The 16,322-nt window shown below is 48.8% G+C and overlaps 2 protein-coding genes and 1 long non-coding RNA gene across 3 annotated transcripts; all 3 read left to right on the top strand.

The window, feature by feature from the left end:
* Positions 1–2,122: 2,122 nt before the first annotated feature.
* LOC125758209 (vasodilator-stimulated phosphoprotein-like) lies at positions 2,123–6,044 on the top strand. Its single transcript, XM_049415149.1, has 6 exons — positions 2,123–2,208; positions 3,128–3,365; positions 3,986–4,193; positions 5,254–5,305; positions 5,650–5,775; positions 6,038–6,044. Exons 1-6 carry the CDS (start codon positions 2,123–2,125, stop codon positions 6,042–6,044), a joined length of 717 nt encoding a protein of 238 aa, XP_049271106.1.
* Positions 6,045–6,993: 949 nt separating this feature from the next.
* Positions 6,994–8,917, top strand: LOC125758021 (uncharacterized). Its single transcript, XR_007415733.1, has 3 exons — positions 6,994–7,101; positions 8,189–8,269; positions 8,825–8,917. It is a non-coding gene; the product is annotated as an uncharacterized LOC125758021 (long non-coding RNA).
* Positions 8,918–10,515: 1,598 nt separating this feature from the next.
* LOC119389675 (sodium-dependent high-affinity dicarboxylate transporter 2-like) lies at positions 10,516–15,829 on the top strand. The gene is made up of 4 exons (XM_037657037.2): positions 10,516–10,758; positions 11,876–12,034; positions 13,105–13,239; positions 15,660–15,829. The coding sequence occupies exons 1-4, from the start codon at positions 10,594–10,596 to the stop codon at positions 15,795–15,797; spliced, it is 597 nt and encodes a 198-aa protein (XP_037512965.2). The 5' UTR covers positions 10,516–10,593; the 3' UTR covers positions 15,798–15,829.
* Positions 15,830–16,322: the final 493 nt, after the last annotated feature.

Here is a 16,322-nt window from a genome sequence, read left to right as displayed (position 1 = left end):
ATCACTGTACTACACGACAGCTATCCCTCAGTAGTATATTTCTGATATTCCATCCCACCTCATACAATCCCCCGAACCATAATCTGTATCGTACAGAGTTTTCATACTATGACTATGATACTATTCTACGAGCTATACTGACATGTGAGGGCTCTGCTGCGGTTTGTGTGGTAGACATGCTATGTGTTGTGTGACGGCTGTAAAAAATTTAACTACTAATCAGTGCACTCATAGGCGTGCGCACGCGGGGGGGGGGGGGGGGGGGGCAAAGTCACCCAAACGTTGACTAAGTAAGGAGTTAAGGGGGGGGGGGTGTTGCAATGAACCTTCTCCCCCCCCCCCTGATAGGGAACCCTGCGCACGCCTAGTGCACTGATATTTTGCTCATGACCCGGAGTACAGGGCAAGATATTACTTAAAGGGGCCCTGCAACACTTTTCGAGCATGCTCAAAAAGCGCTGCCGATCGGTAGTCGAGGCTCCCGAGAACACGCGAGCCAAATATTATAGCGATGCGCACGGCCTGGAATTTACAATAAATTCTCAAAGTCAGCTGAAAATCGCTCCCTCTTCTCTCGACAAATGATGTATTAGTCCGCAAAATATGACGCGATTGTCGGCAGTTCCACCATTGGCTGATGTTATAATCACGATAACACCCTCATTATTACTTTCGTTGTTAATTTTGAGTTCAATAAGTAGATAATATGTATGTTTATATTATGTTATCGCGTTAAAAACACGGAACAAACATTAATATTAGCACTTCCGGTCTCACCGACAGCTCGTCTGCTCGTAGTTGCGTGGTTCCGTTTTCTTCGCCATGCGCAGTGCCGAAAACGTGAATATTTCTGTGCTTTTGACCATCGCCGGTTGCCGTTGAGAGTGGCAGCCGTTCGAGTGTTGCCTCGTCAGCTGAGAACTGCATCGTCGGCACGTTCTCACGACCGACCGAGGCACGGGCGCAGCGTGTCTCCGATAACAATGCTGGCGTCCGGTAATGGCGGCGCTTCGGGGTCGTCTGCCAGTGCCGTCTTACGAGGCGGTGTATCGGAGTATGGACCGAAACCGATCGCAGCTGTCATTCGTTCCAAACGAGCGCGCAGGTTTGCTTCCATGGTTGGCAGAGAGATGAAAACACTACGGCGTTCGAGGTGCACACCCAACATTACCAAACCGACGCGCAGTTTTCAAGCACGCGAGATACACAGAGCGATCGACTCCGCTCGACGAGAACGACGCAAGCCGACCGGAAGTGGCGGCACAGACCACGTGGTTGCGCCCAGACGTCAGAGAGAAAAAAATTAAGAAAAAAACTCCGCCGGCGCTCTTGGGCGGAGCCTCGCTTCTCTGCGCTCCCTCCGTCGACTCGCTGCCTTATCGCTGCATAGCTTTCCGCGCGCCCGCGGCGTTGAGTTGAGGGAGAAAGCTGCGGAACGTGATCTCTATAATTTGGTAACACCACTTAGACTTGACGGATTCGAAAAATTTTTGCGGCATATGACTCGTGAAGAGTCATACGTCAATAATGAGACTGTTCCAGTATAACTAAGAAAGGTGTTGCAGGGCCCCTTTAAGAGCAGCCAAGATTTTACTTAAGCGTGAAAGGGGGTGTGCGGTTCGGCCATTCCATGTCCGTGTGTATGCACGTTCGAGTGTCCAGACCAGAGCTTTAAGTAGAGGGGAGGACATGTGCCCTTGCACTAAAATCTAAGGGGACCGCCCCCCTTACACACACACATACATGGTTTGGAAACCTCGCCCCACCCCTCCATTTTGAGTGAAGGAGGTCCTTAATGACTGGTCCAGACTAGCTCTGCTAGTTAAAAGCAACTTTCCCTTTTTAATGGAACGCATAATCTTTCTCTGTCTCGTGAAGTGGGACACGGTTCGCCGACGTTCCGCCGGTCAAGGAACCGGTGCCTGCCGACGAGGCGAAGCCGTTGGAGGGCAAGCTCATCCGTGCCAAGCGCAGGCGCCAGTCGTTCGCCGATAAGCCGCGCGTGATCGAATACAACGAGCGCCGTCGCGTGACGCACGACATACCGCCGCGAGCGGCCTCGCTACAGGAGGAGCCAAACTCAAGCCGCACATCTACTGCCAGGTACGTCGGTGGCGCCCCCATGCGCTCCGGCATTGATGTTTCGAGCATAGCACGAAAGGAGGTGGAGGGGAGCCCTCCCCCACCTTATGGTCACCTAAAGAGGAAGTGCAATGTTTGCCCCACACGGTCACTAATTAAGTCTGATCTATCCCGTCATTCTTCACAGAGCAGAGTTATGGCCACGCAGGTTTTTGACGATAATGGCGGCCAAAGGTACCCATAGGCGTGCGCACAGGGGGTCAGGGGGGGGGGGGGCGTCCCCCCTAATCAACTAAGAGGGGGGGCGCAAAATCTGCCCTGTACATTGACCCTTCTAGTCACCTAAAAGGGGTGGGGTGCGCAAAATCTACCCCATACATTGACTTAGTAGGTTAGGGGGGGGGGGGCGCTGCGATGATCCTTTGCCCCCCCTGATGGGGAACCCTGCGCACGCCTATGAAGGTATCTATTGCATTCCAAAGACTGTGTACTTCCCGTCTTTACTCCCGGAAAGCCAAGGACCAAAGGCAGGTCATTGTGAGAAGCACATCGCATCATAGGTGGACGTATCTTCTGTCGAAGGCGGCCTTTATCATCCTTGGTGTGATAGTTCTGTGTGCGTGGTTAGGTCGACATCACAAGGAAACGCGATCGGCGGCGGTTTTCTGCGAAGGAACAAACTATAAAAAAAGAACTTAGTGACGTTTCACTCCGTGTTTTCGGGCGACGCGCAAGCGAATTTGAGATATCCCCATGTGCATTGCCCGTAGAATGTCTCTTTACATTAACCGGGATGGCTTTGACACACTTCACGACGGCGATCTGACAAACGGGGCATCAACGCTTGCGTGTAAACCCGCTACACTGTATATTGCTCTATACCCTAGAGATTGCTCTATATCCTAGTATAGAGCAGAGTATAGAGCAATCTAACATTGTGTTTGCTTGTGCAACCAGACACCATGCGAGTTAACGTAATTAGTACGCGAACGTTATGATGGCGAAAATGCTCTCATAACCCAGCAACTGGCTGCCGTTTTTTCAGCCCACGCTTCACGCCGTCGCAACAGTCGGCCGGCTCCCATCGCGCCTCGTTCGCGAAGACTCCGTCCCTGACCACGACCGGGATCTCCGGAGGGGGCTCATCCACGCCGGGAGCCAAGTTCTTCGGCCGCGGGCCTTCCGTGTCGCTGGCAAGCGCACCGGATATCGTCGGTGTCGCCGCGGGCGGCCCCGGTGTCGCCTTTGCCAAAGCCACCTCCACGCACGAATCGGCGACCCAGGTGCGCAAGAAAGCATCTAGGTTGACCTAACTGTTGGCCTCTGTCTTGGAAAGAAACCTCAGCTGGGACACTTTTTTTCTGAGAAATTTTCGTGTGAATTTTCCTTGCGTATTTGCTACATGCGGTTTGATGTCGCGATGAATGGATGGATGGATGCTATGAGCGTCCTCCTTATAACGGGGCATTGTCATTTGCGCCACAAAGCTCGATTTTTTTTAATAGACCTAATGCCTTGTCTACTTCATTTAATATCGTTCTTCCAATAGAGAAACAAAAAAACAAATTCAAAGCCTAACCTTCTACCACTAACGGCAGAATAACCTTATTTTCCTCACTGTTATTCATGTCCTTTCTTCCTGCTTTTCTGCCACTAATCCTCTAACCGTCTCTTACTTATGTCTGCGCGGACTTGTTTACCTTTCTATTGTTGTCCCCAAAAACCCCTCTCATGAACTTCACTCCACCTTGTCCTCTTACACACTTAAGCAACAGTAATTCCTTTCTGAGAAATCCGGGTGTATTCCCTTTGCATACCTTCATGCTATAAAAACGTGTGGATAAAAATTGTTCCCTCTTCATTTACGTTCTATTGCCGATCACTGCACTGCCTTCTCGTGCAGGGATTCCGGCCAGCGGGGTCGACGCAGCGTCGCGTCTCAATGGCCGCCGCAGTGAGGCCTCCTCGCGAGGAGACAGAGTTCCCGGGTGCCGGCGGCCGTTTGCAGGCGCGCCGCATCTCCATCCGCTACCCGCACCAGGCGTTGCTCGCGGGTCACAGGAGCTTCCAGCGGTTCCGCTCGGATGACCGATCCACCGCCTCCAACGCGAGTGAGCGCGCACGTCGATGTTGCACCGTCAAAATTCCGTTCGCTGGCCTGAGGGGGGAGGGGTGGGGCTATTTGGGTTGTCCCTGCAACACTTTTTCAAGTGAAGCTTGTTATGAGTTAAGGCCTGAACACACGTACGCGTTGCAGCGCGTCAACGCGTGACTTTTTGACGCGGCGCAGCGCCCTCTCTCCCCATAGGCAGAGGGCGCGGCACCGCGTCAACAAGTCACGCGCTGACACGCTGCAACGCGTACATGTGTTCAGGCCTTTAGGGTACCGTGGCGGCGGCGTAGTACGTGAAAAACGCGCCAGTGTACAGAAATGCGGCCCAGAAATGGTGTGCCGGTCGCATGCGTATTTGTGTGCGCCGTTTCCTAATAATTGATGCTCTCTCGTTCATGGCCTGTCAGCAATCGGCCGTTCCTCACGTGGCAATCTGATATTTTGCCGACGTGACTCGTAATTTCACGTTGCCACAATGCATTATTGCCTGGATATGAACGCATGACCGTCGCTGTTGCCTGTAGCAACAGAAGTGTTGCGCTGCTTAGCACGTGGATCAATGTCCAATTCCCATTATTGAGCAAGAAAACAGTTACCAGTCCTCCTGACCGTTCAGAAAGAGAGAGAGAGAGAGAGGAAGAGAGAGGGAAAGAAAGAGAGAGAGAAAGAAAGAGAGAAAGAGAAAGAAAGAGAGAGAAAAAAAGAAAAATTAAATAAATAAATAAAGAAGGAAAGAAAGAAAGAAGAAAGAGAAAATTATATTTCAGCTCTGTCTAGCAACATAGTCTCTAAATAAATGTTCCAGCCTGTAGTTGGCATTGCAACCTACACAGTCACCAGCTAGATGAGAAGCATTACGCACTAACGGAGCAGAAATTCGCATTTGTTGTAGAGCCAACGTCCCGTAACCTTTTGCTGTCGGTTGTACCTTCTCGAGTGGGTACCGCGCGCGCCTGTTTCGCTAGAGCATTATCTGTTTTCGCTCGTTCTTTTCCAGCGCTAGAAATGTTTGAAAAAAGTACGTGGTCATTTTTCCTTCTTTGCTTTCTCCTTTTCAGTGTCGTCATTTAACGCTCCAGATGAAGAGGAGGAGGATCCCGATGAGCAACGGTAATTGAGAGGCTGAAATGGCTTCTTTAATTAAAGTGCACGACAACGCCGGGCGCCTTGTATAATCGATATAGTGACGTACGTACAACACTCATAATACTAGCCATCGCTGATCAATATCTAACAAAGGCTTCGTCTCGCCTGTGAGCTTCGGATACCTGCTGACCAAATATATATATATATATATATATATATATATATATATATATATATATATATATATATATATATATATATATATATATATATATATATATATATATATATATACAGTTCCATCTTCTCGCAGCTCTTCGCTGTCGTTCTGGGGTTGGACGCTGACCACAATGTCGTCTCGATTGCAGGCTCCGGCGCAACCAGGAGGTGCTGGCAGCCCTGTGCGTATGCGGAAGCATGACAAGCGTGGCCGCAAGCATCGCCAGCTACTGGTTCACGCCGGCCGCCGAAGCTATCGCCGCCAACTTGGACAGGTACAAAACTTTCATTACGTATACAACACTTTTAAACATATATATTACGATGCATCGTATGTAGATTGTATAAGTAGAACCTCGTTGATACGTTCCCGTTTAGTACGATTTCCGACGCACGCGAGCGGGAACACAAAAAATGACCTAATACTGTTGAGTTTCTTATTTACTTGTTAATACGTTCCCGTGAAACAGAGTTATAATTATTCGACACCAACGTCCAGTTTATCGCCAAACTACTGTCGTATAATGCGTTTTCCAGACGCTAGATCTCATGCGGTACAGACAAGTCGCGAAGCGCGCTCGATCGAAAGCAGTGGCCGGCCACCACGGCAGCTTTGCCACAGCACTCACCCGTCCGTGCCACGAGAAAACGCTTGCGCGCTCTTTTTTTTTTTTTTTATTGGCGCCAGTATGTCCTACGGCATAAGGTAAATAAAAAGAAAGAGTTCAGTTTCGCTGATAAAGGCCAGGAGCGGTCGATGCAAAGGCCCGTGCGTCCAGCGCTTAAGTCATGGGTGGTCGACCGGGGCGGTAGTCAAGGCCTCGTAGGTGGCGGGTGCGAGCCTTGTGAAGGCCCGGACAGGTCACAAGTAGGTGATCGATCGTTGCATCTGCGCTCTCTTCCAGCACTCGAAAATCACTGCGCTGGCCGTTACACATGTCGTATTCACTATACCAGCGCCGCCAAACCGATAGCGATAAGCGCAATTTTGACAGCACGCGTGTGGTAGTGCGGTTGGAAGCGCACTGCACGCCCATCGGCGTTTACTAAAACCAGAGTCCTAAAACGTAGCAGCATTTCTTTCAGCCTTTCAATGACAGCGATTCTACTGTGCATTGCTTAAAGAAATGAAAACAGCCCACAGACGTTGCTTATGCCACTCGGCCTTTGGGAGTCAAAAATGAAGAGAGGAGGGGGAGGAGGCGACTTTTTGTAAAGTTCGGATTGTAAGTTTTGGCCGCCTTTTTTTTTTTGAAGAACATACATTATGAATCGCATATATATATTACAACCGATGCTTTGCATCTATCGCGTACGACTCCATCTAAGTGATGCTTCGCATATGACGCTTCAGCTAATTTCGCCTCCATCTTTTTTTTTTTTCCTTTTATACCCGAGCCTCAATCATTGCACTGGTCTCGGTTGCATGTAGACCTGCGTTTATAATGTCACTGAGAGACAAAATATCGTGCACCGGGCTCTCGTATTTCTCGCAGCTCTTCGCTCTCGTTCTGGAGTTGGACGCTGATCACGCTGCCGGTGTCGCTGACAGCGTCGGCTCTGTCGTCCGTCTGCGTTTACTACGGCACCCTGCACGCCCAGTGAGTATGCCGTCGGGAGACAACAAAATGCCGGGGTTGAACGCGGTTAAACTAAGCTTGTCGAGCGATAGCAGCCACTACCGCGGGAAGAATGCCGTTGCGGTGTATCGCGCGTCGGCGCCCCCGCCCGGCAAGCAGCGGCACGCTGTCCACATTTCTCTTACTGCTGGCGCGGGAGTCACGTGACAAGGCTGAGGCGTGCGTGGGAGAGAACAAACACGCGCTGCGCATCTCCGTTGCTATGACGACGTACTGTCGGCCGCAAAAGTTTGCGGGATGTGCAGCGCGTGGCCGAGCGACGGAAAACTGCATTGCTGCGTCACCTACCGTGATGCGGCAGGTGTTCAGGCTATCGGCCGCAGCCTCCGCGATTAGATCCGGCAACGGCACGTTATCTAAACCCGCCGTCGCTAATCGTCTAGGCCGATAGCCTCAACAGCGGCCGCATCACGGTAGGTGACGCAGCAATGCAGTTTTCCGTCGCTCGGCCACGCGCTGCACATCCCGCAAACTTTTGCGGCCGACAGTACATGCATGGAAGAGGAGGAAAATGGCGTTGGCTGAGCTTCAAGGTCAAACGCACGCACAAGATCGTTTTCTGAATTTGTACGAGGACGAGTAGAGCTATCGATCTAAAGAAAAGGTTCAGTCGCAGTTAAAACACGCAAGTGAAACGTGTCTTTATAGAAGTCAGCTTATAAAAAATTTGGGGTCAGCCCATTGGGATGGCCTGATAAGGCCTGTTCTTGGGAGTATACATTAAAGAATTAAGGGGAGGGGAGGTTACGACATCCGGATGTCTGCCCCCCCCCCCCCCCCTGGATTCGCCAGTGAACAAATGGAATCGTTCGGATGCACATAGACTTAGCACTAAACGCATCATACAATGCGGCGTCCGATGTTATGTGTGATCTATCTGAGAGATCCTAATACTAGCAGTCATGCTGCAAATCGGATAGGCTGTCCATATAATCATGTGTTGCGATCGTAAAGAGTTTCGTACAGCTCTCAACTATTTGCTTTGTACATTGCAAAAACTTTGAAACTACCACTGAGACCAGCTGCTTCCTTTCTGTTTGTCTTTCAGTGAGAACCAGCTCAACGAAGATGCGGAAGACCTGATCCGCTGCTACGCCAAGCTCAAACTTGGCAGACTGGAGAGATGCGCGTACGTACAGTCCTCTTATATTTTTTCCCGCCGCACGAACGTAGACGGTTTCACCTGGCATATGCATAAGTCTTGCCCGTTCTCCTTGTTATGGCGCGACTAACAGTATCAGAGTCCTGGTTCCATCATGTTCTCCGTCACGCGAATGGCAATAATTAATCTTCAGCCTTGTACATCTGACCTGTTTTGCCACAGGAAAGAGCGTACGACGAGGTGCTTTGGTAAGGATATTAGAAAGGTCAAAGTTTAGAATCGTCGCCAACTGTAGCATAAAAGAAAAACCAGCTGTCCTGGTGTGAACATAAACGTAAACTGTACGATTACGAATAAAGCTCGGATGAATCTCTAAGCGCACCTAATACGTTTATTCAGGAATCTTTCCACCACGCTTCAGCGCAGCGCAAATACTGTACATACAGCACGAATTGCTTGCAATGATGTCGGCGATTGTACTTGTATTCACTATTTTCTTACTTTTTTTAAAGTTTAATCAGCGCGCCCTAGTTATGTAAGATAGCCTCTTTGTTATCGCTGATGACTTTTTCTCATACGCAGAATCTTCGAACGACTCATTCTGTTGTTCTGGATTGGCTACTCTGGAATTACAGTCTGGTGTAGATTCATACACAGGCAGTAAGTGCAAAATTGTGTATTGTTCTGTATTGTCACAAATTTGTTTTCCCACAATACGACAAAGCTTGTTGTAAAGCACGCTTTACAGGAACGTGGGGGCAGTTTTGGGATCGATAGAATACAGTTTCCGTGATGTCGGGCTCAGCTGCCGTGGAATAATGGTATTAGCCTGTTTTTTTTTTTTTAATATCGCCGCAATGAAGAGACATTAGGTTAAGCTGTATACGTAAATTGTGCTTCTACAGAAGCGATACAGCCACCTTTGACATTGGTGGCGACGCATCCCTGAAGTTTTTTGCACCACCTTCGCCGCGATGTCGTGGCTTTTGACAGCGTCTGCGCTCTGGTAGACAGTCAAATGCTCTTACGACAAGGTGCTCGGTATCTTCAAGCTACTTCGTTACGCAGGCCACTTAGATGCGGAAGTAGCGCGCCGTAACACAACCAATGTAGCCTGGTCGTAAGAAATCCTTCGTTGGACATCAGGGCATTTCATTGTAAATGTGCTCGTTGTACACTCTATGAAAGAAAGTGCATGTGTTACTCTTATCGGTGAGTCCTGACGACTCTCCAGTCATATACGTGGCAAGTCCAGTCATATACGTGGCAAGTAAGGACTGGCAAAAAAGAGTCAAATAATGTTTTTCTTCTTTAGATTGTAGACGCGTTCGACTGCAGTTATGTTCACGCGCAACGGAAGGATCAATTACCTAGCAAGGTTTCCGTAGGACTTCTACCACGTCAAAATATGGAAATGACTAAAAGTGATCGTTCTTTTGCTGCACTAGACTGTTACACGGACAAAAAAAAAAGGGGGGGGGGACCACACACACACACATGTTCCAACGAACTAGCCCCCGTCGTATCCTTATCTAGTGTTGATCGATTGACCAACGGTTGTCTCTATCTGCGTCGAGCCAACGTTTCAACGGGAAGACTATGCTCGCTTTGATGGAGGCGAGTCTCACTGATGAAACGTTTCCGTTAAACTTCTCTGGTTGGCCATGCACTGTTGGTTTTCGACTTTAAGGGGACGCTAAAGAGAAGAACGAATTTTCGTGTGTTAGTAAATTAACTCTTTCACGACAACGAAAACACCGCGCTTGCTGCGAGGAGGCGCTTGGTAAGCAAGAGAACGAAAAAAAAAATGCGGGCGGCGACGCCACCCTTAAATTCCCACACCAATCGCCATGACGTCATAAATTTTGACGGCGTCTGCCAGGGCCTCCGTAGCTCATAATCGGTAAAAATGAAGTACATTATCTTCTGAGAGAGCGAGAGACCTATTATACCAAGTTTCAGGAAGTTTGGTTGAGCCAGTACGGCCAAACTACGAAAACAACTTGTAAACCCGTGACGTCCCCATCGGAGATTTCGGCGGGAAATTTAAAGGCGAAGTTTTTAACATTGACTTTGTCATCCATTATTATACCTATGGTGGTGAAATTAGCAACAATAGAGTTATTAGAGCATAATTTATCAGACTAAACCAATTTATCGTTTCACTTTGGTGTCCCTTTAAGCCTCCATCTTTACTATGCTGTAGCTGTCGACCTTCTTGCTTTCGCGTGACTCACGAGGTGGTGCTATCGGCGCCGTCTCGCAGGGACCTGAACACGTGCTTTCTGGGCGGCATCGTGCTTCTGGCATCGACGGCACTCAGCTCGCGGCCCGGCGCTCGTCCGAGCAGCATGAGCCCGAGCGAGTTTCGGACCAACGTCGACGTGGACGGGGACGACACGCCCGACTTCCGAGGCTCCGGTTCCGACCGCGGTCTTTCCTCGCTCACCAGCCGCCTGCCGTGGGGCGTCATTGTCATCTACGGCGCCGCGTCGGTGATCACGCGAGTCGCACAGGTCCGATCCATTAAAGAAATTCTGGCTGAGCCATAATGGGGCGTGCTCGCCGTAGTTGGGGACGCCGGAACAATTCTGACCAGTGTACTGCAACCGAAGTGCACGAGCGGCTTTGCATTTCCTGAAACTGCCCGTGATGGCAAGAGTCAACTAGAAAGGCGACGCTGGAAGCTTCACTCATAGGCGAGAGCGTCTTCAGTGTCTGTGGCTACACTCCGTTCCACGCACAGGTGCAACGCTGTTGAACCTATGCAAAAAGCTCGGTCAGCAAATAGTATAACTTCGCGCGTCTCGTGGTCGGCTTTCGTGGTTGTAGATGATCGTGCATCACAAGCACGAGCCTGCGCGTGAGGCGTCGCGACCGGCTACAAATTAACAGAAACCGAAAACTACAAAACGTGAAGCGATGTGGAATAACATACTGATGGCCGTATGACGGAGTTTGTGTCTAAGGCACAAAAAATCGTATAATGCTGAGCGTAAAAAAAAAAAAGGGAATTCAAATTTTGGGCAGTAATATCTCGAACTATTTGTTGACGCGAACGCATTCACTGCAAGAAGTCTCGTTAGCATCTATTTGCACCTGATGTATGAAACGGCGTGTTATAGATACCAGACGCCCTAAATGATTTTAGTTTTGAATAAACCTCGCCCTTTAGATGGGTCAAAGCTTCAGTGCAGCACAACGCACCAAGGAGGCGAAAGTAAATATACCGTACAAAACGTATACGTTCTTTCCTTTAAGACAGCTATAGATCTGCCATCCCGTTACATTCGAAAGGGAGCAAGTGTTCCACTTGGCACATAGCACCTTTAATACTCAACATCTGCCGTTTATCGCGTTGCCGGGACTCCGGCTTTATAATAGCATACTAACAAGCGTAATTATATCAAAGCCTCCCCGCTCTTTGGAGAGACGCATTGCTGAAGTTGAAACTTGTGATACAGAGCTGCGATTTGGGCCTAGTCTGAAAATCTAACAGCCTAAAATGACATCTACACTAACTTGGCTTGCCAAGACCGCAACCATATTTTTACTGCATGACTACAATTTGACTACAAAAAAAAAAGAAAGGGACGAACTCAATCAATCGATTAATGTGTAATTATAACACAGACGACGGGCGTAGCCAAAGTGGCGTTCGACACCCGGTTCTGGAGCCAGCAGTCGGACCTGGTCAAGCAGGTGCTGCTGACCATCGCGTCGTCGCTCATGGCCGAATTCATGAACGCGACCACGCTCTGCGACGCCATCCTGCCCATGGTCGTCAGCCTCGTGAGTATTCCAAACACGAGTCCTGACTGTCCTGTGCACCTTTTCAAAACGAAGACTCCCTGGGGTCCGCCACAATCTCCTCTCGGCTGTCGTAAATAGGCGTGACCTCCCAAAAACGCGCTGCCGAGGCAGCGACGTCCGCCTTTGTACTCCCGTACCACAGTTCAGAAAGGAGGTATGTGTTTCTTCGCTTCCATGAAAAGGTGCATAGACTGCCCTAGAGAGACTACATACGCGACCCTCATTCGTTGAAGGCACCGCCTTGGGCAGTCTATATACTGCCAGGGACGGATAATCGAAGCCCACCATGTATAGGCTTTTGCTTGGATATACGACCATGATTCAACAATGTTTTGATGCGTGAGCTTAATGTGCGAGTGCTTCAAATTTATACATGTCCACGTTTGAAGCTAATTATTTTCATACTCAATTACCAAATTGAGTGCGAACAGCGCGAGTGGCAACATGGGGACGAATAACGGGACTAGATATCTAGTCCAGTCATATGAAACAAGCACGGACTTTCCAACAGCCGGTTTATCGATAGGTTTATGCAATACTTATACATGCGTAAAAAGATGGAACAAGAAAAATATTTATGGAGGCATGTTTCTCCTTTCAAGAGTTTGATTTAACTGTGGACGACAGTAACTCATCAGGGTTATTCGCGAACATCTTTTTTTTTTTTCTGTAACCTTTTGTAAGCGTGTGTATACATATATATTACAGCTCCCAATAAATTCTCGTACGGAAGTCGGCACACGCGTCTCGTCATTCGTCCTCCGGGCCTTGCTTCCTCTCGCACTGTTCACGCTCAATATGAAATACCGTACTATGAAAGAGATGAAAAATACCTGAACAGGAGGTGTCGCTGGAGCCAATTAACGCTTGGACACGCCCTGTTCAAGGATTGTTCATCTCTTCAAGCTTCCCATCTTCCCCTGATCTTCTGCCTTATTCAAATTATACAAGTTGTATAGCTTAGTCAGCTATACCATGTATTAAACCAAGGTTCGATGAATGAACAAGCGCATAACCACGACGTGCGGTATGTATGCGATTGCTCGCAGTCGACGGACACGGAGCATGACGCCCTGTACTTCGGCTTGCCCGTAGCAGTGGGCGCCTCGGTGAACACCATCATGCCGGTCTCGCTGCCGCTGGTCATGCTCCACGACGTGGCTCCGGTCACGCGCAAGCAGCTGGTGAGCCTATTCACACCTGTGACCCAACATTGCAGTGCCAGTCAAAATCCTCATGACGGCCAGCAGGGGCGTAGCCAGAAACTTTTTTCGGGGGGGGGGGGGGGGGGTTCAACCATACTTTATGTATGTTCGTGAGTGCGTTTGTATGTGCGCGTGTGTATATACGCAAGCAAACCCCCCCCCCCCCCCTGGCTACGACCCTGACGGCCAGCGAGAACGGAACACGGACGAGAAAAAGAAACTACGGCACAGGTGGCACAGGCGCTGTCTAACAACTGAATGTTTATTAGAAAAAAGCACCAGATATACATATGGGTACCCCCCCCCCCAAAGATAACCAACAACCACAGCAATAATTCTTTCTAAAAAGACAGGGCGTGCAAACACGGACACAAGAAAGAAGTCAGGACACCACAAACGTTTGTGGTGTCCTGACTTCTTTCTTGTGTCCGTGTTTGCACGCCCTGTCTTTTTAGAATGAATACTTACCAACTAGCTCAGCTCTCTGTTATTCACAGCAATAATATCATGCATAGAAGATCAGTTCTGCGCACGGTCCAGGAAAGCCACTTCCTCATCAATCAGAACAATAGACGGGCAGCTCACGCACGTGTCAGGTGAGCAGCCAAAACGGCGCGCCCTTCAAAGAGCTAGCATGCTATCTCAAACGGACCTTGAGACACGTCCCCTCCTCTGTCGTTGTTCCTTTTTCTCGTCCGTGTTCCGTTTTTGCTGGCCGTCTTGAGTATTTTCCAACTCGCCCAACTCGCTACCCTATTACAGTCAAAATCCTACCAAACCCAACACACATTCAGGTGGAGCCCGACACCGCCATAAAATATGCATTATATCCCACCACCGCCATTCAGTAACGCCCCGCTCACCTCTGGAAGCGGTGTACCGCAACTGAAAAAGATGGGCTGCAGGCGTACACAAGTATATGACGTCGCCGCGCGCACGACTCGCGCATCTCGAACGGCACGCTTATCAGCCAACTCGCTTCAAGCTTTGAAAAAATCGATGCGTGCTGTATAACAATGCAGTCAAAGCGACACGTACCGAACTCGCGAAAGAAAAGAAACGGGTATTACTTCGATATATCGTATAACTCGTATATCGTATAATTTCCCGTCTTTTCGAGACGAATTCCGGTGCTCAAGTTGGCTTCACGGCACTGCATTACGATAATGCAAAGAAGCAGGCGTCACAAAAAGAAAAACATTTTTTTTTTCTTTTTTTTTTAAGAGTTTGTAGTTGGAGGTGCAGGTTATATGCGGAGGCGAGTCATACGCGAGAAAATACGGTGTCAGTGTAAACAGTGCCTTAACACCTTCAAACGCAGCTGTGCGTGCTCGTCGGGCGCCGGAAGCGTCTAGTCCACCTGGACCCAATGTCGGCCTAGTGCTCCATATTCCAACACAGTCATAGGCGTGCGCAGGGGGTGGGCAAAGGGGCGAGAAGGGGGGGCGCAAAGTCAGCCCTATACATTGTAGTGAGGGCGAGAAGAGGGGCGCAAAGGCAGCCGCATTCATTGACATAATAGGGAGGGGGGGCGCTGCGACGAACCTTCGCCCCCCCCCCCTGAAGGGGAACCCTGCGCACGCTAATGAACACAGTCGAACGTGTTCTCCACGTTCGACTATGTTGATTAATGCCAGTTTTGCGGGGAAAAGCAGGTTCTTTCCGTTTCACGGTAGCCACCGAGTTAACAAAGGGAGCGGGGAATCGCGGAGAAGCGAACCGTAACCGCGCACGACGACGAGGAATTATGGGAGAAAGCACGTGATGGCAAGCGGTAGTTTCTATTCGCTTCGCACGGCGCCCTACTAATCACACCAGTCCCTCCCCTACATGCATGCAGAAAAAACCCCTTATGCGAGGAAAAGGCGATTTCTTGGTGCGTTTCACGGTGCCCGATGTATGAATTAAAGTGTTCCGGCTTTTTTGTTCGATGCAGCCGTAGCTTTTCCCGTGCATTGACGTTAAAGCATCGTCGTGTTCGAAAAGAGTTCGATATAAAGGACAATTAGATTTTTCCCGCGTTTGAAATAGTCTGGTTTTACTTTAGAACTGAATCGTACCTTTCGTTTTCTTTTTCAATTTACGTGCACTTATTTTGCAGCCAGGAATGTTTTAAGCTACAGTAGGCCATAACGTCACAGAAAAAAATGACCAAATACGTATTTATTAGTAAAATCTACAGCTTACACATGCTTCTCTGAAGGTACTGCGTTTAATGAATTTTTAATTAATTACCTAAGCTCACAGTAAAACACGAAGAGTTGCCCAAGAGGATCGACAATGAAGTTATTCTCGTAAAGCATAGGTGGTTGCTGTTTCTTTTTGTTTTAACATTAGCATGAGTTGGCCAGAACCCCTGTTTATTTGCGCCGGTGTGAAACGATGTCATTGCATTGCAGATCCTGACCGGAGCCTTCGTGAAGACCGTGGTGGTGGCCAGCATCCTCGTCTCAATGAACACCACGGGAGAATACGTTTTAAACAGCAGCAGGCAATTCAACAACACCGAGAGTCTACAGACCCTCCTGTTAGGCTAAACCAATGGAGAAAGGACCGCGCAAGCTGCAACATATTTTTGTGGCAGCAAAGCGCGGGGAGACTACATGGAATAAAGCGCGCTATGGACAGCTATATTATACGTTAAAACATAAACCAACGTGATTGTAGCGGTAGACGCACATCTAGTTTGTGCGGTAAAGTGGTACTGCGGTTGCCACTCTATTAAAAGTTTCAATTTTATTTGTGATTCATCCATAAAACATCCACAGTGACAGTGAAAAAACGAAAATGCTGACTCATAATTTTTTACTGAACATTATTGCTGCGGTATTAGATGTATTGTTGAATTACAGCGCTAGCAGGACTGGTAATTAACCAGTAATAAGTGAGCGCATGCATAGTGTGTTAGCGGGATTGATAATTAGCTAATTTGCTCGAAATGTCAACGCAAGGTTTAACACAGCCCATGTAATAATGAGAAAAACCAAGACTGTCCTTTGGATCCTATCTTATGTTATTAAAGTGTTTCCAAATGGAAATGGCTTGCAGTATATTATCTACAT

Source organism: Rhipicephalus sanguineus, chromosome 4, assembly GCF_013339695.2.
Source record: "Rhipicephalus sanguineus isolate Rsan-2018 chromosome 4, BIME_Rsan_1.4, whole genome shotgun sequence".
NCBI classification, from domain to species: domain Eukaryota; kingdom Metazoa; phylum Arthropoda; class Arachnida; order Ixodida; family Ixodidae; genus Rhipicephalus; species Rhipicephalus sanguineus.
This window is presented reverse-complemented; position numbering and strand designations above follow the sequence as displayed.

Coding starts and splice junctions, on each gene's coding strand:
- LOC125758209 (XM_049415149.1), top strand. CDS start 2,123: ATGCGCTCCGGCATTGATGTTTCGAGCATAGCACGAAAGGAGGTGGAG. Junction 2,209..3,127: donor TATGGTCACCTAAAGAGGAA/GTGCAATGTTTG, acceptor CCGTTTTTTCAG/CCCACGCTTCACGCCGTCGC. Junction 4,194..5,253: donor ATCCACCGCCTCCAACGCGA/GTGAGCGCGCAC, acceptor TCTCCTTTTCAG/TGTCGTCATTTAACGCTCCA.
- LOC119389675 (XM_037657037.2), top strand. CDS start 10,594: ATGAGCCCGAGCGAGTTTCGGACCAACGTCGACGTGGACGGGGACGAC. Junction 12,035..13,104: donor TGCCCATGGTCGTCAGCCTC/GTGAGTATTCCA, acceptor GATTGCTCGCAG/TCGACGGACACGGAGCATGA. Junction 13,240..15,659: donor CGGTCACGCGCAAGCAGCTG/GTGAGCCTATTC, acceptor ATTGCATTGCAG/ATCCTGACCGGAGCCTTCGT.